The 18,230-nt window shown below is 38.4% G+C and overlaps 1 protein-coding gene across 1 annotated transcript in view; it reads left to right on the forward strand.

Moving 5' to 3' along the window:
• The first annotated feature begins 4,705 nt into the window (after positions 1-4,705).
• Positions 4,706-18,230, forward strand: part of ftcd (formimidoyltransferase cyclodeaminase) — a 30,695-nt gene continuing 17,170 nt past the window's right edge. The window contains exons 1-5 of the mRNA XM_028807259.2: positions 4,706-4,872; positions 11,478-11,661; positions 14,591-14,719; positions 14,981-15,069; positions 17,345-17,524. Coding sequence (XP_028663092.1) covers positions 4,819-4,872; positions 11,478-11,661; positions 14,591-14,719; positions 14,981-15,069; positions 17,345-17,524 — 636 coding nt within the window. The 5' untranslated portion in view covers positions 4,706-4,818. The remainder of the gene's footprint in view (positions 4,873-11,477; positions 11,662-14,590; positions 14,720-14,980; positions 15,070-17,344; positions 17,525-18,230) is intronic.

Consider the following 18,230-nt stretch of genomic DNA (forward strand, 5'->3'; position numbering starts at 1 on the left):
TATTTCACTTTTCAATTCATGATGCTATTTTGCTGTTACCTAATATGCGGTAAAGATGCAGCCTGCTTCTGCTGTTCTAAATCAACCAGGATTTTCACCTTGCATTGGTTGTAACCTCTGTGTGCCACCACTCAAAGTTTACACAGGACCTCTTGTCAGGTAAATCTGGGACAGTAACGTGTAGTTAAACATGAAAAAGTATAATTGGTAAGCAGTCTATATAGTAAACTGTATCACCACAGAATTTTGCAATGGGCGCATATCTTAATTTGTTTGGTATGTTTCATCATAGCATATGTGTTGCTGCTATTGTAGACACAGCAAAAAATAATTTAACCAAAGAAACACAGCTTAACTGTTTATGCCTCATGTTAAGAACTTGCTTCACCGCTCTTATTGTATTTTTTTTTTACTTTTTTTGCAACTGCCACATACTTGTTTTAGATCCATTTAACAAACATTATAAATTAACCAAAACAACGGAGTTCAGTGAATGTCATGTAGTATAATCTCTTAAGAAATTAAACATTAAATTGGCAGTCAACAAAAAAAAAAAGAGTAACTAAACTAAATAGGCGGTGGGATGTGTCCGAAGTCTGGGGGGCTGTGTTTAACCTCTTTGACATTTGTAGTGCTCACAAGGTTCAAAGTACAATGCTTACTTTGAAAAACAGTCATCATTTCTGTCAAGTTTAACTCTTCAGTCTCTGGGGTGTTCCAAAATATACCTCACCATCCATCCATCCATTTTCCAACCTGCTGAATCCGAACACAGGGTCACGGGGGTCTGCTGGAGCCAATCCCAGCCAACACAGGGCACAAGGCAGGAACCAATCCCGGGCAGGGTGCCAACCCACCGCAGTACCTCACCATGGACTGCTAAAAAACAGATAATCGTATACAGCATAATGTACCACACTGACAAGGTATACATCAGTCATGAGCCACGCTCATTTCAAGGTGCAATTTATCTTTTGATAAATGGCAAAGTGAATAGAAATACTTTAGACTATAAACTGTGACTCCAGAGACCAAATATTCCTAATCCTCTCATTTACAGTGCGCATCACTTATTCCACATTTTGTTATGTTACAGCCTTATTACAAAATGGATTAAATTCATTTTTTTTCCTCAGATTTCTACACACAACACCCCATAATGACAACGTGACAAAAGTTTACTTGAGGTTTTTGCAAATTTATTAAAAATACAAAAATTGAGAAAGCACATATACATAAGTATTCACAGCCTTTACCATGAAGATCAAAATTGAGCTCAGGTGCATCCTGTTTCCCCTGATCATCCCTGAGATGTTTCTGTAGCTTAATTGGAGTCCACCTGTGGTAAATTCAGTTGACTGGACATGATTTGGAAAGGCACACACCTGTCTATATAAGGTCCCACAGTTGACAGTTCATGTCAGAGCACAAACCAAGCATGAAGTCAAAGGAGTTGTCTGTAGACCTCCGAGACAGGATTGTCTCGAGGCACAAATCTGGGGAAGGTTACAGAAAAATTTCTGCTGCTTTGAAGGTCCCAATGAGCACAGTGGCCTCCATCATCCGTAAGTGTAAGAAGTTCGAAACCACCAGGACTCTTCCTAGAGCTGGCCGGCCATCTAAACTGAGCGATTGGGGGAGAAGGGCCTTAGTCAGGGAGGTGACCAAGAACCCCATGGTCACTCTGTCAGAGCTCCAGAGGTCCTCTGTGGAGAGAGGAGAACCTTCCAGAAGGACAACCATCTCTGCAGCAATCCACCAATCAGGCCTGTATGGTAGGGTGGCCAGACGGAAGCCACTCCTTAGTAAAAGGCACATAACAGCCCGCCTGGAGTTTGCCAAAAGGCACCTGAAGGACTCTCAGACCATGAGAGAGAAAATTCTCTGGTCTGATGAGACAAAGATTGAACTCTCTGGTGTGAATGCCAGGCGTCACGTTGGAGGAAACCAGGCACTGCTCATCACCAGGCCAATACCATCCCTACAGTGAAGCACGGTGGTGGCAGCATCATGCTGTGGGGATGTTTTTCAGTGGCAGGAACTGGGAGACTAGTCAGGATAAAGGGAAAAATAACTGCAGCAATGTACAGAGACATCCTTAATGAAAACCTGCTCCAGAGCGCTCTTGACCTCAGACTGGGGCGACGGTTCATCTTTCAGCAGGACAACGACCCTAAGCACACAGCCAAGATATCAAAGGAGTGGCTTCAGGACAACTCTGTGAATGTCCTTGAGTGGCCCAGCCAGAGCCTAGACTTGAATCCGATTGAACATCTCTGTAGAGATCTTAAAATGGCTGTGCACCGACGCTTCCCATCCAACCTAATGGAGCTTGAGGGGTGCTGCAAAGAGGAATGGGCGAAACTGGCCAAGGATAGGTGTGCCAAGCTTGTGGCATCATATTCAAAAAGACTTGAGGCTGTAATTGCTGCCAAAGGTGCATCGACAAAGTATTGAGCAAAGGCTGTGAATACTTATGTCATGTGATTTCTCAGTTTTCTTATTTTTAATAATTTTGCAAAAACCTCAAACTTTTTTCACATTGTCATTATGGGGTGTTGTGTGTAGAATTCTGAGGAAAAAATGAATTTAATCCATTTTGGAATAAGGCTGTAACATAACAAAATGTGGAAAAAGTGATACGCTGTGAATACTTTCTGGGTGCACTGTAACATGCCACTAGCAAACTATCACTGTCACTAGGCCTGGTAGATTAAAAATATAAATGGATGTTTCCTAAAAATAAAATCTATCTTGAAACAGGGAACTTGAGCAGTTATGAAAGTTTTGGTGTGAGATTCTGGATGGAGATGACTGAGTTAGTATTTCTTTTATAGAACTGTACATCCCCTGGATTACTGTGCCACCGAGCCAATAGTTTTTCCGATATTAATAGATCAATCCCATTTTTCAATAATCCTGCGTCCTAGAGTGCATGCATTTCTTAAAATGACAAACATACAACAGAAATATCTACAAATGAAACAATGGTTCAGTCCATAAAGTTTGCTTTTATTAGCTAATGGCTAAATTTTCCAAATCTCTCATCTATACTGTCTACTATACTATAACTATAACTTGTCAAAATCAGTGCCCCATCTCTGTGAGTTGGCAGTCTGTTCCAGAGTCCCATGATCCTGTGTAAAAAGTGCTTCCAGGCTTTTTGAGTGCACTTTCACTTAATCTCTGTCCATGTCCTTTGCTGATATTAGGAGTATAAAGTAGTTCTATACTTTTTAGAAATGACTGTAAAAGACAATAAATGAGTACTTTTTAAGAAACTAGTTCATGTAGAGAAGGTTCATCTTATGCCTACTTTAATGAGATGAATTAGTTACTATACATGTCATCTACAGAGTTAGTGTTATTGTAATGCCATAAAAGACTAACAGAGTGAAAATAACGCAGGGAACAAACAGCTTCATATGGATAGGATAGGACAGAGGGAAGCTTGTTAAAATCGTTCAGGCAAGTTCAACTGACTTAGATATTCTTTGATCTACAGTACATAATCTATGTAGGCTAATTAGGAGTCATCCAAATAATAAACATTATGAATTCATTTACTTCCCTGCAACAGTGTTAGAATCAAAGAACTCCAATCCTGAAAAGAATAGAACATTTTTAAAAGAAAGAAAATTTTAACAAGACACAGAGTGAAGCTATCCTACTGCAGGTTTGTACAAGATCAGTGCCTACTATGAAACATGGAAAAAACATGAATATTAAAAACTGGGAATGTCATATTTGATTTTTGAGCCTACTGAGATGTGCATTTTGTCTGTTGCGAAGCAAGAAAGGTTACTGGAATTTTATTCAGTCTTTCTCACAAGGTTTTAGGTAATGAAAGCATAGAAACAAGAATAAAGAGAACATGAGTTAAACATATTTGTGTTTTCCATTAATTAAAAAGAATGTTTGGATTTTATTACATTATTGTTTAACATGGCAACGGAGAGTGGTGAGGTGCTGGTCAGATATACATGTAAGAACTTAACCATAAGAATTAAAGAATACAACTACAATTACCTGGATACACGCTGATATAAGCCACCATTTCAGATACTGTACACTGAATTCAATTCAAGACAAGGGAACAGAGATGCCAACCCTGGACAGGGCACCAGTCCATGGACTGAGCAGTTCCTGCACAAAGCCACTGAGACTCAACGTTGAGTCACCAATTAATTAAAGTAATACATCTTTGGGATGTCAGTGAAAACCTCATATGCACACTGGGAGAACGTGTAATGTCCACTGACTATGACCAAAATCGGTTCTGCATGTGACATCACAAATGTTTTCAAATCATGACAGGAATCAACGCAAAGAATGTATCAAAGGTTAATAAGATACGGTATACATTCGTGCATTCTGCCATCAAAATGTGAGGATTTTGTTGCAGCTTCACTGTCCGGAATCCCCGCTTGGTCGCTCTCTGCGTTCAGTTTGCACGGTTTCATCACGTTGGCTTGGATTTCATATACGCCGAATATGGGGTTCGGAATTGGCCCGGTCTGCCTGCGAGTTTGCGTGCCCTGCAACTGGTGACACGTCCAACATCGCTTTGTGCCTTGTGCCCTGACACTACCCGGTTAAGTTTCAGCACCATGCCATTCCTTGGCAAAATAAACGAGCATGCGGACCCTCTCGGACTCCCACGTGGCCCGCCCGCTTTCGCGCAATGCGACTGCCTCGCTAATTATTAGCCGCAGGTGCGGGCCGTGCGACCTCCTTCTTGTTAAGCCCGCTTCGGCAAGGGGTGCGCTTTCATCTCACCTTTCTGTGCAGCAGAGCCAGTGAGCGCGTCGAGGCAGCATGTCGAAGTTAGTGGAGTGCGTCCCGAACTTTTCCGAAGGACGGTGTAAGGAGGTGAGTGTGGCTTGGAAACACACACGGTGGTCTCGGGTCCGCCTGTTATCGAACCCCGCGCCTACTGCTTGGGGCGCTCGGTCACAGACATGCGCACTGGCTTGCTGGACTAGAAGCTCATTTTCGTTATACAGAGACTGGCATGTAGTGCCGTAAAGTAATAATAAAAATGTTTAAAGTTGATGGTTCAGACAGATATTTACTCTAAATCGGTTCTGGCAAATTGTAGCAATTCCGTCAATATTAACATGCAGCTAGCTCTTGAGAGAGGTAGAATCGTGAGCAATACAATGAAGAGAACGAACGTTCGGATGCTGAATTGTGATACCTGACCTTGTTCTGTTCAGCTATTGCCGAATTTTTCCGCAGCATCCGATACCGTTAATCATCAAATTTTTGCTACGTCGCTTGGCATCTTGTCTAAGAACATCAGGCAGCGCCCTGAAACGGTTTGCCTCTTGTTTGTCAAATCGTGGTCAGTATATTGCAATAAATAGTTTTAAATCTGCAACTGTACCTTTTCGCTGTGGAGTACATCAAGGACCACTAGTAGGACCACATTTGAATCCTATATATACCTTTTAGGAATATTATTCGTAATGCAGGTTTACCATTCCGTATTTATGCCGATGACGTTTAGATTTATATGACTATATGAATAAGGATGCTTTCACCTGTTATGCAAAACTTTTAAGAGTTTCAACATAATTCGCCCATGGATGAGATTAAATTATCTACATTTAAATGTGGACAAAATTATGTATACAATCGAATAGATACGCAAAGACCCTATTTGACAAAAAATCAGCTTTAGCTGTTCCGTGCGAACTGTTTTATCGTGCAAATAAAAAGCCACTTGCAAGTCTGCATGCTTTCATTTAAGGAATATCGCTCGAATTCGTCTATACTGTATCTTAGTTTCGCTGCTGCTAAAATTCTAATTAATGCCTTTATCCTTTCTTGCTTTGATTATTGTAATGCTTTATATAGTAGATCTGCTAGAAACGTATATAATCTTTAAATGGTGCAGAATTCAGCCGTGCGCCTTTTGACGCGTTCAAACATAACCACGGTTTTATGCCAATTGAAACCGCTTCCAATTGAAATGCGTGTCGAGTTTAACCAACACTAAAATTCCCTTCACATCTCCATTTTGATAATCCGGTTTCTGCCAAACAGCGCTCTTCGCTCCGCCTCCACTCATCCTCTTGTGGTTCCTAATTCCAGGTCCAGACCCTTTGAGGCCCGAGCTTTCAGCTGTTAGGCTCCTATGCTTTGGAATTCACTTCCAATCGGCATTAGGCAGCTGCAGTGCTTAGACATAGACATATATAGATAGACGCCGCAGTCACTGTGTTGCGCAGTCGACACGATACGTCAGCACGTACGCCATATTGCGAGTGGCAAAAGTGCCATTTAAACTAATAAAGGTAAACGTGGAAACCGGGTTTTCTGATGAAAAAACAATAACGTTTAAAACAGTATCGTTTACATACAACAGATTTTGACGAATCGTTTAAATGCAATTATTTATATCCATTTATACACTAATAATGACAATATAATAATATTATTATGATTATTATTATTAATTCCTCCCATATAAGTAACATTTCTCGGACTGCCTTCTTCCATCTCCGAAACATTTCTAGACTTTGTCCTGTTCTTATGCAACACAGTACTGAGGAGTTGGTTAATGCCCGAGTCACCTCACGTATAGATAACTGTAAACTCTGTGCAATGGGAGCTCGAGCGTCTCTCATAGTCCTCCTCAACTCTGGAATTCTCTTCCCTCTCATAAACGTCGGCTCGATTCAATAACACATTTTAAAACTATACTGTATATAAGAAATCTGTTGTTTTTAGCTGTTTTTTAAAAGATTAATTTCTTTTTAAACAAGCTTTTAATCAGTGCTGAATAGTCCCAGTTTGTTTATTTATTGTTTTTGTTATAACTTTTGTATTTGTACTGTATTTGCTGTTCAGCGCTCTGTAACCTTTTGTCTGAAGGGCGCTATATAAATAAACTACTACTAAAACTACCCTCAAAACTTATCTTTTCAAACTGGCATACCAATTGTGAATTTTGCACCGTTACTGCCAGTTATCTTTGTTTGTCTTTCTTTTAACAGTGAAATGATACACTCAATGACAAAAGTAAACAATTTTATTGTATACAAATTGGCTTAATAATTTCTGAAAACATTTCACTCATTCTTCTCTCAATCTCTCTTTCATACACACACGCACACACGCACAATGTGGTTACTTAAATATATACAGTATAGGATCTAAAATCCATGAAACAGAACTGTCTTGCATAGCCTTTTCCGTGTGTTGCCACTCTGTAATTTGAGAGTATTCAGTCTGGCAATATGGCGCAGCCTTAGTTTGTGGAAGACAGACACAACTAAAAACATGAGCATAAAATGATGGTTGTCAATTTCAAACTGTGTTTCCTCAATGAGCTCCTTGAGAAAAAACACATCATCTGAACCAATCTCCGCCCGAACAAACTGATTGATCAAAGATGCACTGACAGCTTGCCCTAATGTCGACTGTCGGATAACACGCTCAGCTACTTTGACCACCTTGACTGTACCTTCAGAAGGAATCATCAAACCTCCTTTGTTTTTTTTAATGTGAACAAGTGGTATCTTTGATCACATGATGCCGGTGCAGCATCTGTTACCAAACTAGTACGGCACACATCACAGGACAGCTTTCTCAAAATCCCGTCTAAGGGCTACCTCCCACTGCTTCCTGAGGTGGATGTCTTTGGGAAACTTTCAAAGTTTGAGAAATGTTAACAGCTAACAACAATCTACATAGTTAGTGACTAAATAAGCTTATCCAAAACGTTGTTTGGAGGCTCACTTGAGCACATAAATGCATAGCTTTGCTATCTTAGCCTGGCGTAGCTAAAGTTAAGAGTATAAAACAGGATTTTCTAATGGCCAAATATAACCAAAACAATTGTTCAGCCTTACCTATGAAATGTAATCCCTGTGATCTGGTTAGGAGCGTACAGCAGTTTGTACAAGCCCAAGCAGCACATGCGTGAGGCATCTTTATCCATTACTTCACTCCACAGCAGTGCCACTCACAAATATGGCGACGACGTTAACGTACAATGCTGCTGGACATGAGGCATGTAGTAATTCTATATGTTTAGACATGTTCAAATACAGACTTAATGCTTTTTTAGTTAAGTTTTTAAATCCTCTTAGATGTTTTTATTAATTACATATTTTTTATATCTTGTTACATTTTATGTCATTTTATTTTATGCCGACTTTTGTCTGTTAGTATTTGTTCATATGCTCCTGTTGTGAAGTGCTTTAGACATTCGCAATGTAAATGCGCTGAAATAAAATCCTTCAATCCTCGAATTAAAGCCCAGAGCAAAGTCTGCTATACAAAATAAATGACACTTCCCAAGTGTTAAGGTTGGAGCATGTTGGTGCTCTTTCATGGCTCCAGAGTGGCACACCTAGCCAGTGGGAGACATGCGTGGTCTATCTTAAAGACTTCTCTCTCTGTTGGTTTTGTTTCCTCTGACTCTCAAAAATGTTCTCTGGATTCCTTGTTTCAATGGCCTGCTGTGCAAACATGTATGACTGTGCCCTGTAATGGCCTGCCCTTCTATTCAGGATTGGTTTGCTTCCCATGACCATGGCATGAATAAGTAAGAACATGACTAGATACAGTGATCACATTCCTGATTGTGGGATTCTTAATGGCATAATCTTTCTAAATGTAAAATAGCATGGTAGGCGAAGCTGAAATTTGAAAGCTTTTGGAATGGCCTTAGCAGTCTCCAGACCTGAACATTGAAAATCTGTGGGTAAATCTGAAGCATGCTGTAAATGCAAGATATCTCTGAACATGGGGTAATTTGCAAGGAAGAATGGGCAAGAATTTCCATCTCTAGAGTAGAAAGACTCCTACAAAAAGCATTTGCAAGCTGTAATATTTACTAAAGGGGTCATGGGAGTGTTCGGTGGATCTTGTTTGGATTCATCCATCCATCCATTGTCCAACCTGCTGAATCCGAACACAGGGTCACGGGGGGTCTGCTGGAGCCAATCCCAGCCAATACAGGGCACAAGGCAGGAACCAATCCCGGGCAGGGTGTCAACCCACCGCAGGACACACACAAACAATTTAGAATCGCCAATCCACCTAACCGGCATGTCTTTGGACTGTGGGAGGAAACCGGAGTGCCCAGAGGAAACCCACGCAGACACGGGGAGAACATATAAACTCCACGCAGGGAGGACCCAGGAAGTGAACCCAGGCTCTCCTAACTACGAGGCAGCAGTGCTACCACTGCGCCGCCCTGTTTGGATTCACTAAATACTAATTGAGAGGGGTGCCCAAGCTTTTTTGCTATGTTTAAGTTTGTGGAATAAAATATAACTCTCCTATAAAAGTTGATGAAAGATGTGAATGTCTAACTTTTGCAGGGGTTGCATATTAATACTTAACGTCCAAAATCAACAAAATATGTAGTTTGCTTAGAGGTGGCCGATCATTTGCATAACACAGTATCACCTAACTGTAAGACTTGCATACCTGTATAGTTGGTTTACTTCTACTCAGAAGTTATTTAAAAAAAAAAAAAATTAACATTTTGGAAAAAAGCAACATATGAGGTCTTGGCATTAATTAATTTATTTAATCAATCTACACCTCTGATTTGCTTTGCTGTCTTTCTGAACTGCTTTATGCTACACAAGACCGGAGTCTGCCTTGGATTGTACAGACACCGTACACTGAAATTCTTACTTGCATGTTAATCCATGTAATACATCGCCATTCTCTTGGCATTTGTATCACAAATTATTTGTTCAGGTTTTTCCTGTAGTATTTTTCTGTGATTTGTCTGTTGTTCTAATTCAAAGATTTGTTTCCTGTATTTATCTTTATTTTGTATCAAATGTTGCGAAGTTGATCTCTTTTCCAGTGTTTCTCTTTTTGTTAATTTTTAATATCTATGAAGTGCTTTGAACAGAGGACAAGTGCTATATAAATGTGGTGTTATCTAGCAATGGGCTGCTGCCCCATTTAAGGCTGGCTCTTTCTTTGTGCCCATTGCTTTTCAAGTTGTTTCCTTATGAAGTCTGAAATTCTGATTATATAATTGAATTCAGTAAATAAGGGTTTGTCCTCTAAAACACTTCCAAGGGAATGTAGGCGCAACTAAAATGATTACCTTTGCATACCTTTTGCACCTTGAAAGAGGTGTTTATGCTTTTAGTCATTTATTTCATATTAATTCTACAATGTGCATCTTCATGCCTAATGTGTGCCCACTCTCCCATGAACCTACCAGAGTTGTACATTTAATTGACACATAGTTATGCAATGAGGACTGAAGTGTCATCTTAAGGGTTTACAGCCTAATGCCTTAGCCACCATAATTAATCCAATACAAGCTCATTAAGGTCCAGGTCTGCACTGGGTACAAGATGGGAATCAACCCTGGGCAGAGTGCCAGATCACTGCAGGGCTAATTTATAATCTCCTCCAGTTAACCTAACAGTCCTGTGCTGGATTGGCACTTTCAACCAGTGTTGGTTTTGCTGGGCATCCATCTGATCTTTGTGTCCTCACAACTCTTTGTTGGATCAAATGGCTTCAGGAGAGGAAAGAGATGAAGTTCTTGTATTTGTCTTTTTTTTTTCTTTAGAAAAGTCGTGCAACAATTTTTTTGTGATAAAGTTTAGTAATGGTGAATTCCCTGTGCAAAATCTGAGTGCATAGCTTCCAGAATGCAGCAGCTATGAATAACCAAGTACCATAGCTGCAATGAACTTTGACCAGTAGCCATGCAAATTGAGCAATCTCTTACAGTACAGGTTAACAACTGCTGACTTTTTATAATTGTTTGGGTAAACTTGTGCACAGCATGTGTTCAGCGCCCTGGAAATTTTTAAGGTTTTAAAAAACACAATTTTTTGCATCCCGTTACAAGTGACAGTGTAATGTACATTGTAGATATGCTTTGGAACTGTGCATTTCAAAAAAACTTACTGTAGTTAAAATGGCACTAATGGATGTTAGATTATTGCTTATATCCCAGAATGTGTGTTTTTCAATACAGTTTTAAACAACATACCAATTTATGTTAGAAATACAGATAAAGCAAATTAGAGATTATGTGGGTGTTTTGTAAATTGGCCTGTACACCTACTGCCATCTAGTGATTTGTGATGGTGCTACAGTCTGCCCAGGTCAAATAACACCCATTCTAGAAAAGGGGAAAATACAGTTGACTGGTGCAAGTAAGGGAGCTGGCTCCTTGGATTTAAAGATGGCAGAAACAAAAAAGGAAATATGAGTACAAATGTATGAAAGGTGCAATTTTTATAATGGTAACATGTGAACCTACATAGCAAAATTGCTAGTTCTAAATTAACTTAGTCTTAATGTAACTCTTCAAACTGAACTAATGTAAATTTTGTCTTCATCCATATTATGCCCTAAATGTTTTCCCAACACTGGTGATTTTGCTGTGTGCATACATATTATAGTTTCATGTTTATAGGGCACCTTAAAATTGAAAAAGTATAAAATGGAAGTTATTTTCCTCACTACAGGTTATTGATGCAATTGCCGGTGCTATTTCTGACACAGAAGGATGCCGTCTTTTGGATGTGGACCCCGGACCATCTACTAATCGCACTGTTTACACATTTGTAGGCCCCCCTGAGGCTGTGATTGAGGGGGCATTAAATGCTGCCAGACTTGCTTTCCGGCTGATTGATATGACAAGACACAAAGGTAAAACATAAGCAAACAAACTTGTATAATAAGTCCAGTACTCAACAGTGTTTTGTACAATGTAAAAGAATAGTGAGTGATCTGATTTTAGAACATTAATGAAAAATGGATGAAAATTAAAAAGGAAAAATAAAGCTTTTAACCAAATACTGTTTTCAATCTTATTTGAGACCCTGACATCCCCTGCAACCAAATCTCTATAAGATGACAGTGCAATTAAAATGGCTGGAAATATCAAATGAATATATTGTTAATATATGGTTGAACTAACAGCCGTAAAAGAATGGAACTTTTACAGTCCTCTTTTTCTTTAATAAAATGTGATGTATGGCTAAGGTACTGAGCCTTTAACTGCAAGGTGGCCAGTTTGATTCCAGTGTGACTCCAGACCAAGATACTCAACATGCCTTTGTTCCACTTGTAGAAATAAATAAATACCTGTAAACATTTGTGATGTATCACAAATATGTCACATTGGACAAAGGTCAACCAAATAACACCATCCGAATGATATACTTCCAATAAACTGAAGTGCCTGCAGAAATGGGACCAGAAGTTCCATGTAGTTAAAGTTGGGGTACAGGCTGCTTTTTCATGACTAGCACACGATCTGTACTCTAATTCAGTGAATGTTTACATTTTCAAACATTAATTTCTTTAAATAACAGAGCTGCACTGTACCTGTGAAGCTTTGTTGTTGTTTGAAAAAGTGTCAAAGTCAGAATTTATTGCATGTAATTTTCTAACCGAATTTTTAAGTTGTTATTGCATATTAGTCAATTTTTGTTTCATGTAGTGCTACTATTATTGACCACAGTGTTCTAATCCTCAACTTGTTGTTTATTTCAATATGCAGATTAATTATAATGTTCTTGCCAAATTTTGAACTGTAGCATTCTCCTTTATTTATGATGGGTTTTCCATTTTTATCAGCTTTTTACATTAAACAGCGCAGTGTTTTGCAGTGATAAGTTCACTGATCTTATTTTTTTACATAGATTTATGTCCATTTATATCAAATTTCAGAATTTCATTTAGATCAGGGGTGTCCAATTCTGGTCCTGGTGTGCCTCAGTGGCTGCAGGTTTTCATTCGAACCCTTTTCCTAATCAGCGAGTACTATTCATTGCTAGTTAACTCCTTTTCCCTTCATTTTTATAGCCCTGTTTTTAAGGATTCAGTCCTCTGAATTGATTTTTTTTCATTAAATGGCAGCCAAACAGAAATGAGATGTGAAATGAGCCAACAGATGACCAGCTAAATTTGGATTGTCAAACTCCAGCCAGTTTCACTCCAACCAGTTTCTTAATGAGAAGCCAATTCTTGCTGTTAATTAAAGCCGTTATTGAATATCATGACTTGTTGCTGCTGTCATTCTGCCACAGCAGACTGTTGATTTTCTGTTTTTTTTCTAAGACCACCATGAAAATGTTTTGGTGACCTGAGCAGTCCAGCATGACCGAGACCTTCACCTTTCTTTATTTTCAGGTTAGCTGCTCATGTGGTGGCTTGTTTTGTGTCTCATTGTTTGACTGCTCATTAAGGATAAAGAAACAACTGAGTCACGTCAATTAAAACTAAGGCAAAACAAGTTAATCAGCAGCAAAAAGGGCTCACTAATTAAGAAGATGGTTAGAATGAAAACCTGGCCCACCAGTACCGGAGTTGAACACCTCTGACTTAGATCTAGTCTCTATTTAGTTACATGCCAGTCACCTAATAAACTGCACAACACACTAAATTGTGAGAAGTATTTCCTGGTGTATTTCTTTTCAACCTCCTTCCTTGGTGTTAACTCTTAGCATAGTACAGGCTCAGACTTTAATGGTATTACAGTTTGAGTTAGTCGTAGGGTGATGTGTAAACTGCTTTACAGTTTTAAACCTGAATAACTCAATATTTTTATGCATTTTTCTACTCTAAGGTAAGTCCTCAATATTCATGAGCAGGGTGGAACCGCCAACAAACAAGCCAATGTCCTGTAAATGAGAAGCTATAAAGCATGTTTTAGAACAAACTGAAACTTAACCATTAGTTAAATCAAGTGCTAGTGATGATAATGTGAATTGGTCATCAGACATTGAACTGGATAGTAAAACTGGTACTTCTGAACTGCCCTGATATGCCAGGTGACTTCAGTCACGTAATGCTGCAGTGGAGTGCAAGTATGTTTGTGGCAAAAAGGCAAATTGATTGCAAAAAAGGTAGAAGGACAAGAAACCGGTTAACTCCCTAATTTTTCATAACGCAGTAACTGCCATTCATATCAGGAGGAATGTGGAAGTCACTAAGCCTTGCACTGTGGTAGCCTACAGTAACACAATGGGTGTTGGTCAAGAGGGTCAGGTACTGACATTCTACCCCCTTATGCGCAAGCAACAAGAAAAAAATAAATGTGTGCAAAGAAACACACCTGGGCTGGACAACAGTGACTGTGTCAAAACATATCCCATGGAAAAAATGGGATCTGTACAACAAAGTACACTTGGCAGACCCTTCTTACTGGGATTATGTTGACATTTGAGTATTTACATGTTTCTATTACACACTTTTTAAATATTTTTTTTTTAACAAAAAAAAAGTTTTTTTGACCCATTTGCCTGGGGGTAAACACAATGCTAAGAACGCTACGTGAATCTAACCTTAATATTCTCATTAAAGCCATTCATCTGCGTTTTTTAGCTTAAGCAGCTCAAGATCAGTTTGTGTTCATTTAATTTTGTTTCCTTTTCAAATAGTGAGTTTTTTCTACTGTGAAAGTACATGGTAAATGAGTAAGTAAACTGCTTTTTACGTGTTTTGTTTTTTTAAAAAAAAAAAAAAAAAAAATTATTTAACATGTTGTTTTTAAGTTTAAAGGCCAGCACAATCTCTAGGTATGTGTGTGCAGTACTACCTTGACTTTCTTCTTCCTTCTCCCAACTGTTAGGTGAACATCCTCGTATGGGTGCGATGGACGTGTGTCCTTTTGTTCCTGTGCGGAATGTTACTATGGAAGAATGTGTGACTTGTGCTAACCAATTTGGACAGCGGCTGGCTGAGGAGATGGGAGTCCCTGGTAAGTAAATGTAAACATTGTTTCCTGGGTGGAATCCCTATTCTATTAGCAAATGGTGATTTATAGTCTTCATGACTGAATTTTCTAAATGGAGAACTGACTTGGATCAATTAAGATAAATTGTAGCCAAACCTTGTTCTCTTTTTTTTTTTTTTTTTTTTTTTTTTTATGTAATTCCTTGATATTGACAGCCAGCAGGCTGAACAAAAAAGGTCAAGGAGTGCTATGTTGGCATTGCTAAAATTTTATCTACTTCCGCAGTATACCTTTATGGAGAAGCTGCTGTCAAAGAGAGCAGAAGAACTTTACCTGCCATTCGTGCAGGAGAGTATGAGGCTCTTCCTGAGAAGGTACATTTTACCGTATAGATGAACTGCTAAGACAATTTACCCTATTCATTATATTCAGCTGCTGGCATTTTAGCTGTACTATGTACTATTGCTTTTCATTTATTAGATTGTTAGGAGGGGCCACACCTGTTTGTTTCTGGTGTGCCCCATTGTGTAATAGCACAGAGGACTCTGATGTTTATTGGAGCCTAGTTATGTTTGTAAGGGTAAGTTAAGATGGGTGGGAGGGAAATGAGGTGGGCATTTTTCTTGTGTACAGAGTTATTTTAAAATTGGTGGAAGCACAGTTCAGAGACTGAAACTTTTTTCAGTGGCTACATGGAAATATGACAAAGCAAGAGTTTCTTGGGATAACTCCATATCTCAGACTAAAAAAAAAAACTTCTGTGTTGCTAACAAAGTGTACTAACAGAGGCTGAATAATCATTCGTTAAACTTTTATTAGCTGGAATGTCAATGGACTCAATTGCAAATTGAAAAGAAGGAAAATGTATTAGTTCATTTATCTTAGATTTAGCCTTCTTGCTGGAGTCCCATTTAAATATTAAAGATTAACCTAAGTTGAAGAAAGGTTGGGTTTAACCAGTATTTCATTTAAATTATGAATAACTAGAGGATCAGTCATAATGATTAACCTACTTAGCGTTGCATTTCTTTTCTGAAAAACTTTTTAAAAGCTTTCAGTTTTTGGCTTGAAAAATTATTTTTCTTAAATCTCATCTTTCTACTGTATGATATACAAAATACTAATACAAAGTCCAAAGTGTAAAAAGTATAATAATACAAATAATAATAAAAATGCAAGTACTATCTATACTGTCTTGTGTGGTATCTCTTTGAAAGGGAAAACTGTGTGGTTTTTTTTTTTTTTTTTAATTTTTTTTTTTTTTTAATGATATCTTTATGCATTTTATTAAAGGGGCAAAACACATCAAAAGAACCAAAATCAAATTGTATATTTAATAAAATGCCCCAGACCAGCCCTCTGAACATCAGAAATCTTAAAGGGTAAAGGATGAGCTTGAGTGGACCAACAGGTGAGGAGCCACACTGCACTATCATAATAAAGGTGTAATTTTGGGGATGGGACGGCAGCGAGGACATCCGAGCACACTTAAATTGTCTGAAATGATAAGTTGTCATTGTAGGCGCCAGAAGCCACATTGATCCTATCTACTGAGAGTTCCAGTAAAGTCAAATTGAAAAAAAGATTTTCCAGGGAAACTGAGTTGAATAAAAGTTTACAGTTAATACAAATAATCATAATAAGAACTACATTATATGAGGGATTAGTATTTAGCTTGCACACCCCAAATGATGCCCAGGACCACAGTAAACCTAGAAAATTGCTGTTAAACTGATGATAGTGGTGGTGATGATGAATTTGCCCCTCAGACACATTTCCCTACTGAACACCAGTGTGGAGTTGCTAACCAGACTTTAACAGAACAGAGAAAGTGCTTCATTCTATTTCACAAGTTCAAATGGATTTGCTAACGGCAGACCTTGCCTGTCAGGTAGGTCACGTGGTCAGACTAATGTATATACCGTACCCTAGCTGCAACCAAGCTTCCTGTGGTCATACTACATGTTGATACACAAAACATTTTTATAGAACAAAGTGTGTGTATGTGTGAGATATGCTTCAGTTTGTGAATTAATATAAATTCTGATTTACAAAATGAATCCAGACAGGGATGTTGTTTGTCAGTAGTATGATTTGCTTCTCCCCATTGAACATGTCTGCCTCTATTTGTGTAAGACTTCCAGGGACTGGAGGGTATTATTCAAGTATGCTGTGCTTTATATTGTTGATCCATTCTTTCTCATGCGTATGTCATACAGAGTTCTACAAAATGTTGGTGTTCAAGATTAATTTAGGCAAGAGCTTGCTTATTTGAATAGTCTTGAATGTTTGTTAAATCTGGCGAGTTTTATTGTTACTCAGCATTTTTTTTTTTTTTTTTTTTATAGAATTTGAAGTTTGTTGTCCATATAAGTTTAGCATATTAATGAATTAGTCATGTCTTCATTTTTCATTAGATGGCAGTATTGACCTTGTTAAAATAATACTATACAAATTGCAATGCAATAAAGAAAAAACAATGTGTAATGTCCGATGCTTCTTCAGAAAATGAACAGAACTGTAACTTCAAGGCCTGTGTGTGTGTGTGTGTGTGTGTGTGTGTGTGTGTGTGTGAAATTGAAGTAATGACTTTTTAATGCTCCAGTGTGCATTTGTAAGTTATTTTTATTTATTTATTTATTATCTTAGCTTCAGAAGTCCGAGTGGGCTCCAGAGTTTGGACCAGCAAGCTTTGTGCCTACATGGGGCGCTACGGTGACTGGTGCCCGCAAGTTTCTCATCGCTTACAATGTGAACCTACTGAGCACAAAAGAACAGGCTCACCGTATTGCATTGGACATCCGGGAACAAGGACGAGGGAAAGATCAGGTACTGCGCAGGAAGTTTTTATTGTTGGTATTAAAAACGAATGCAGGAGGAATGAGAAGCAAATTTCCTAGAGGTCTTATGGTGTGTAATTTTAATTCATGTTTTAACACACTGCGGAGGAAGTTGTTACTCTTTGGAGAGAGAGACGGTTTACAAAAATAATCCTACTCCAAACCTTATGCTTTTTGAACAGATCCTTTTAAGGATGTTGATTGAAGTGTGTTTAGTGTAATAGCCGTTTTTTTAAATGGAAATAATATTACAATAAAATTTTTAACTAAGAGGATTTTTTTTTTTGGCAACCAATTGTTTTTCCCACCGAGCTCTTTTTAATGATGTGACAATTTCCTTACAATACTCCAAGGGTCTGTGTCATACAAATGCTGGTAGTTAAATGTTGGATAATTCAGTGAAGTAGGAAATATCAATTGTGGTTAAGAGAATAATGATGAAATCACAGTGCTGTCTGTAATGGAGCCAATGGAGCCAGAGTCTCAAGGAAGTTTGGATTATTGCGTTTTTGTCATCCCCTGACTCCGTTTCCAAGGGCATCTTTTACAAGACTTTTTTATAAAAAAAAAAGTCTTTTTATAAAATAAAGTAACCTCAATTCATGAGACAGAGGGAGGGGATTTGGGTCTAGTAAATGGAGCTTTCAATGGTGGAGGTGATGGAAGTTTAATGCGGTAAAATATAAGACATTAAG

Source organism: Erpetoichthys calabaricus, chromosome 8, assembly GCF_900747795.2.
Source record: "Erpetoichthys calabaricus chromosome 8, fErpCal1.3, whole genome shotgun sequence".
Lineage (NCBI taxonomy): Eukaryota > Metazoa > Chordata > Cladistia > Polypteriformes > Polypteridae > Erpetoichthys > Erpetoichthys calabaricus.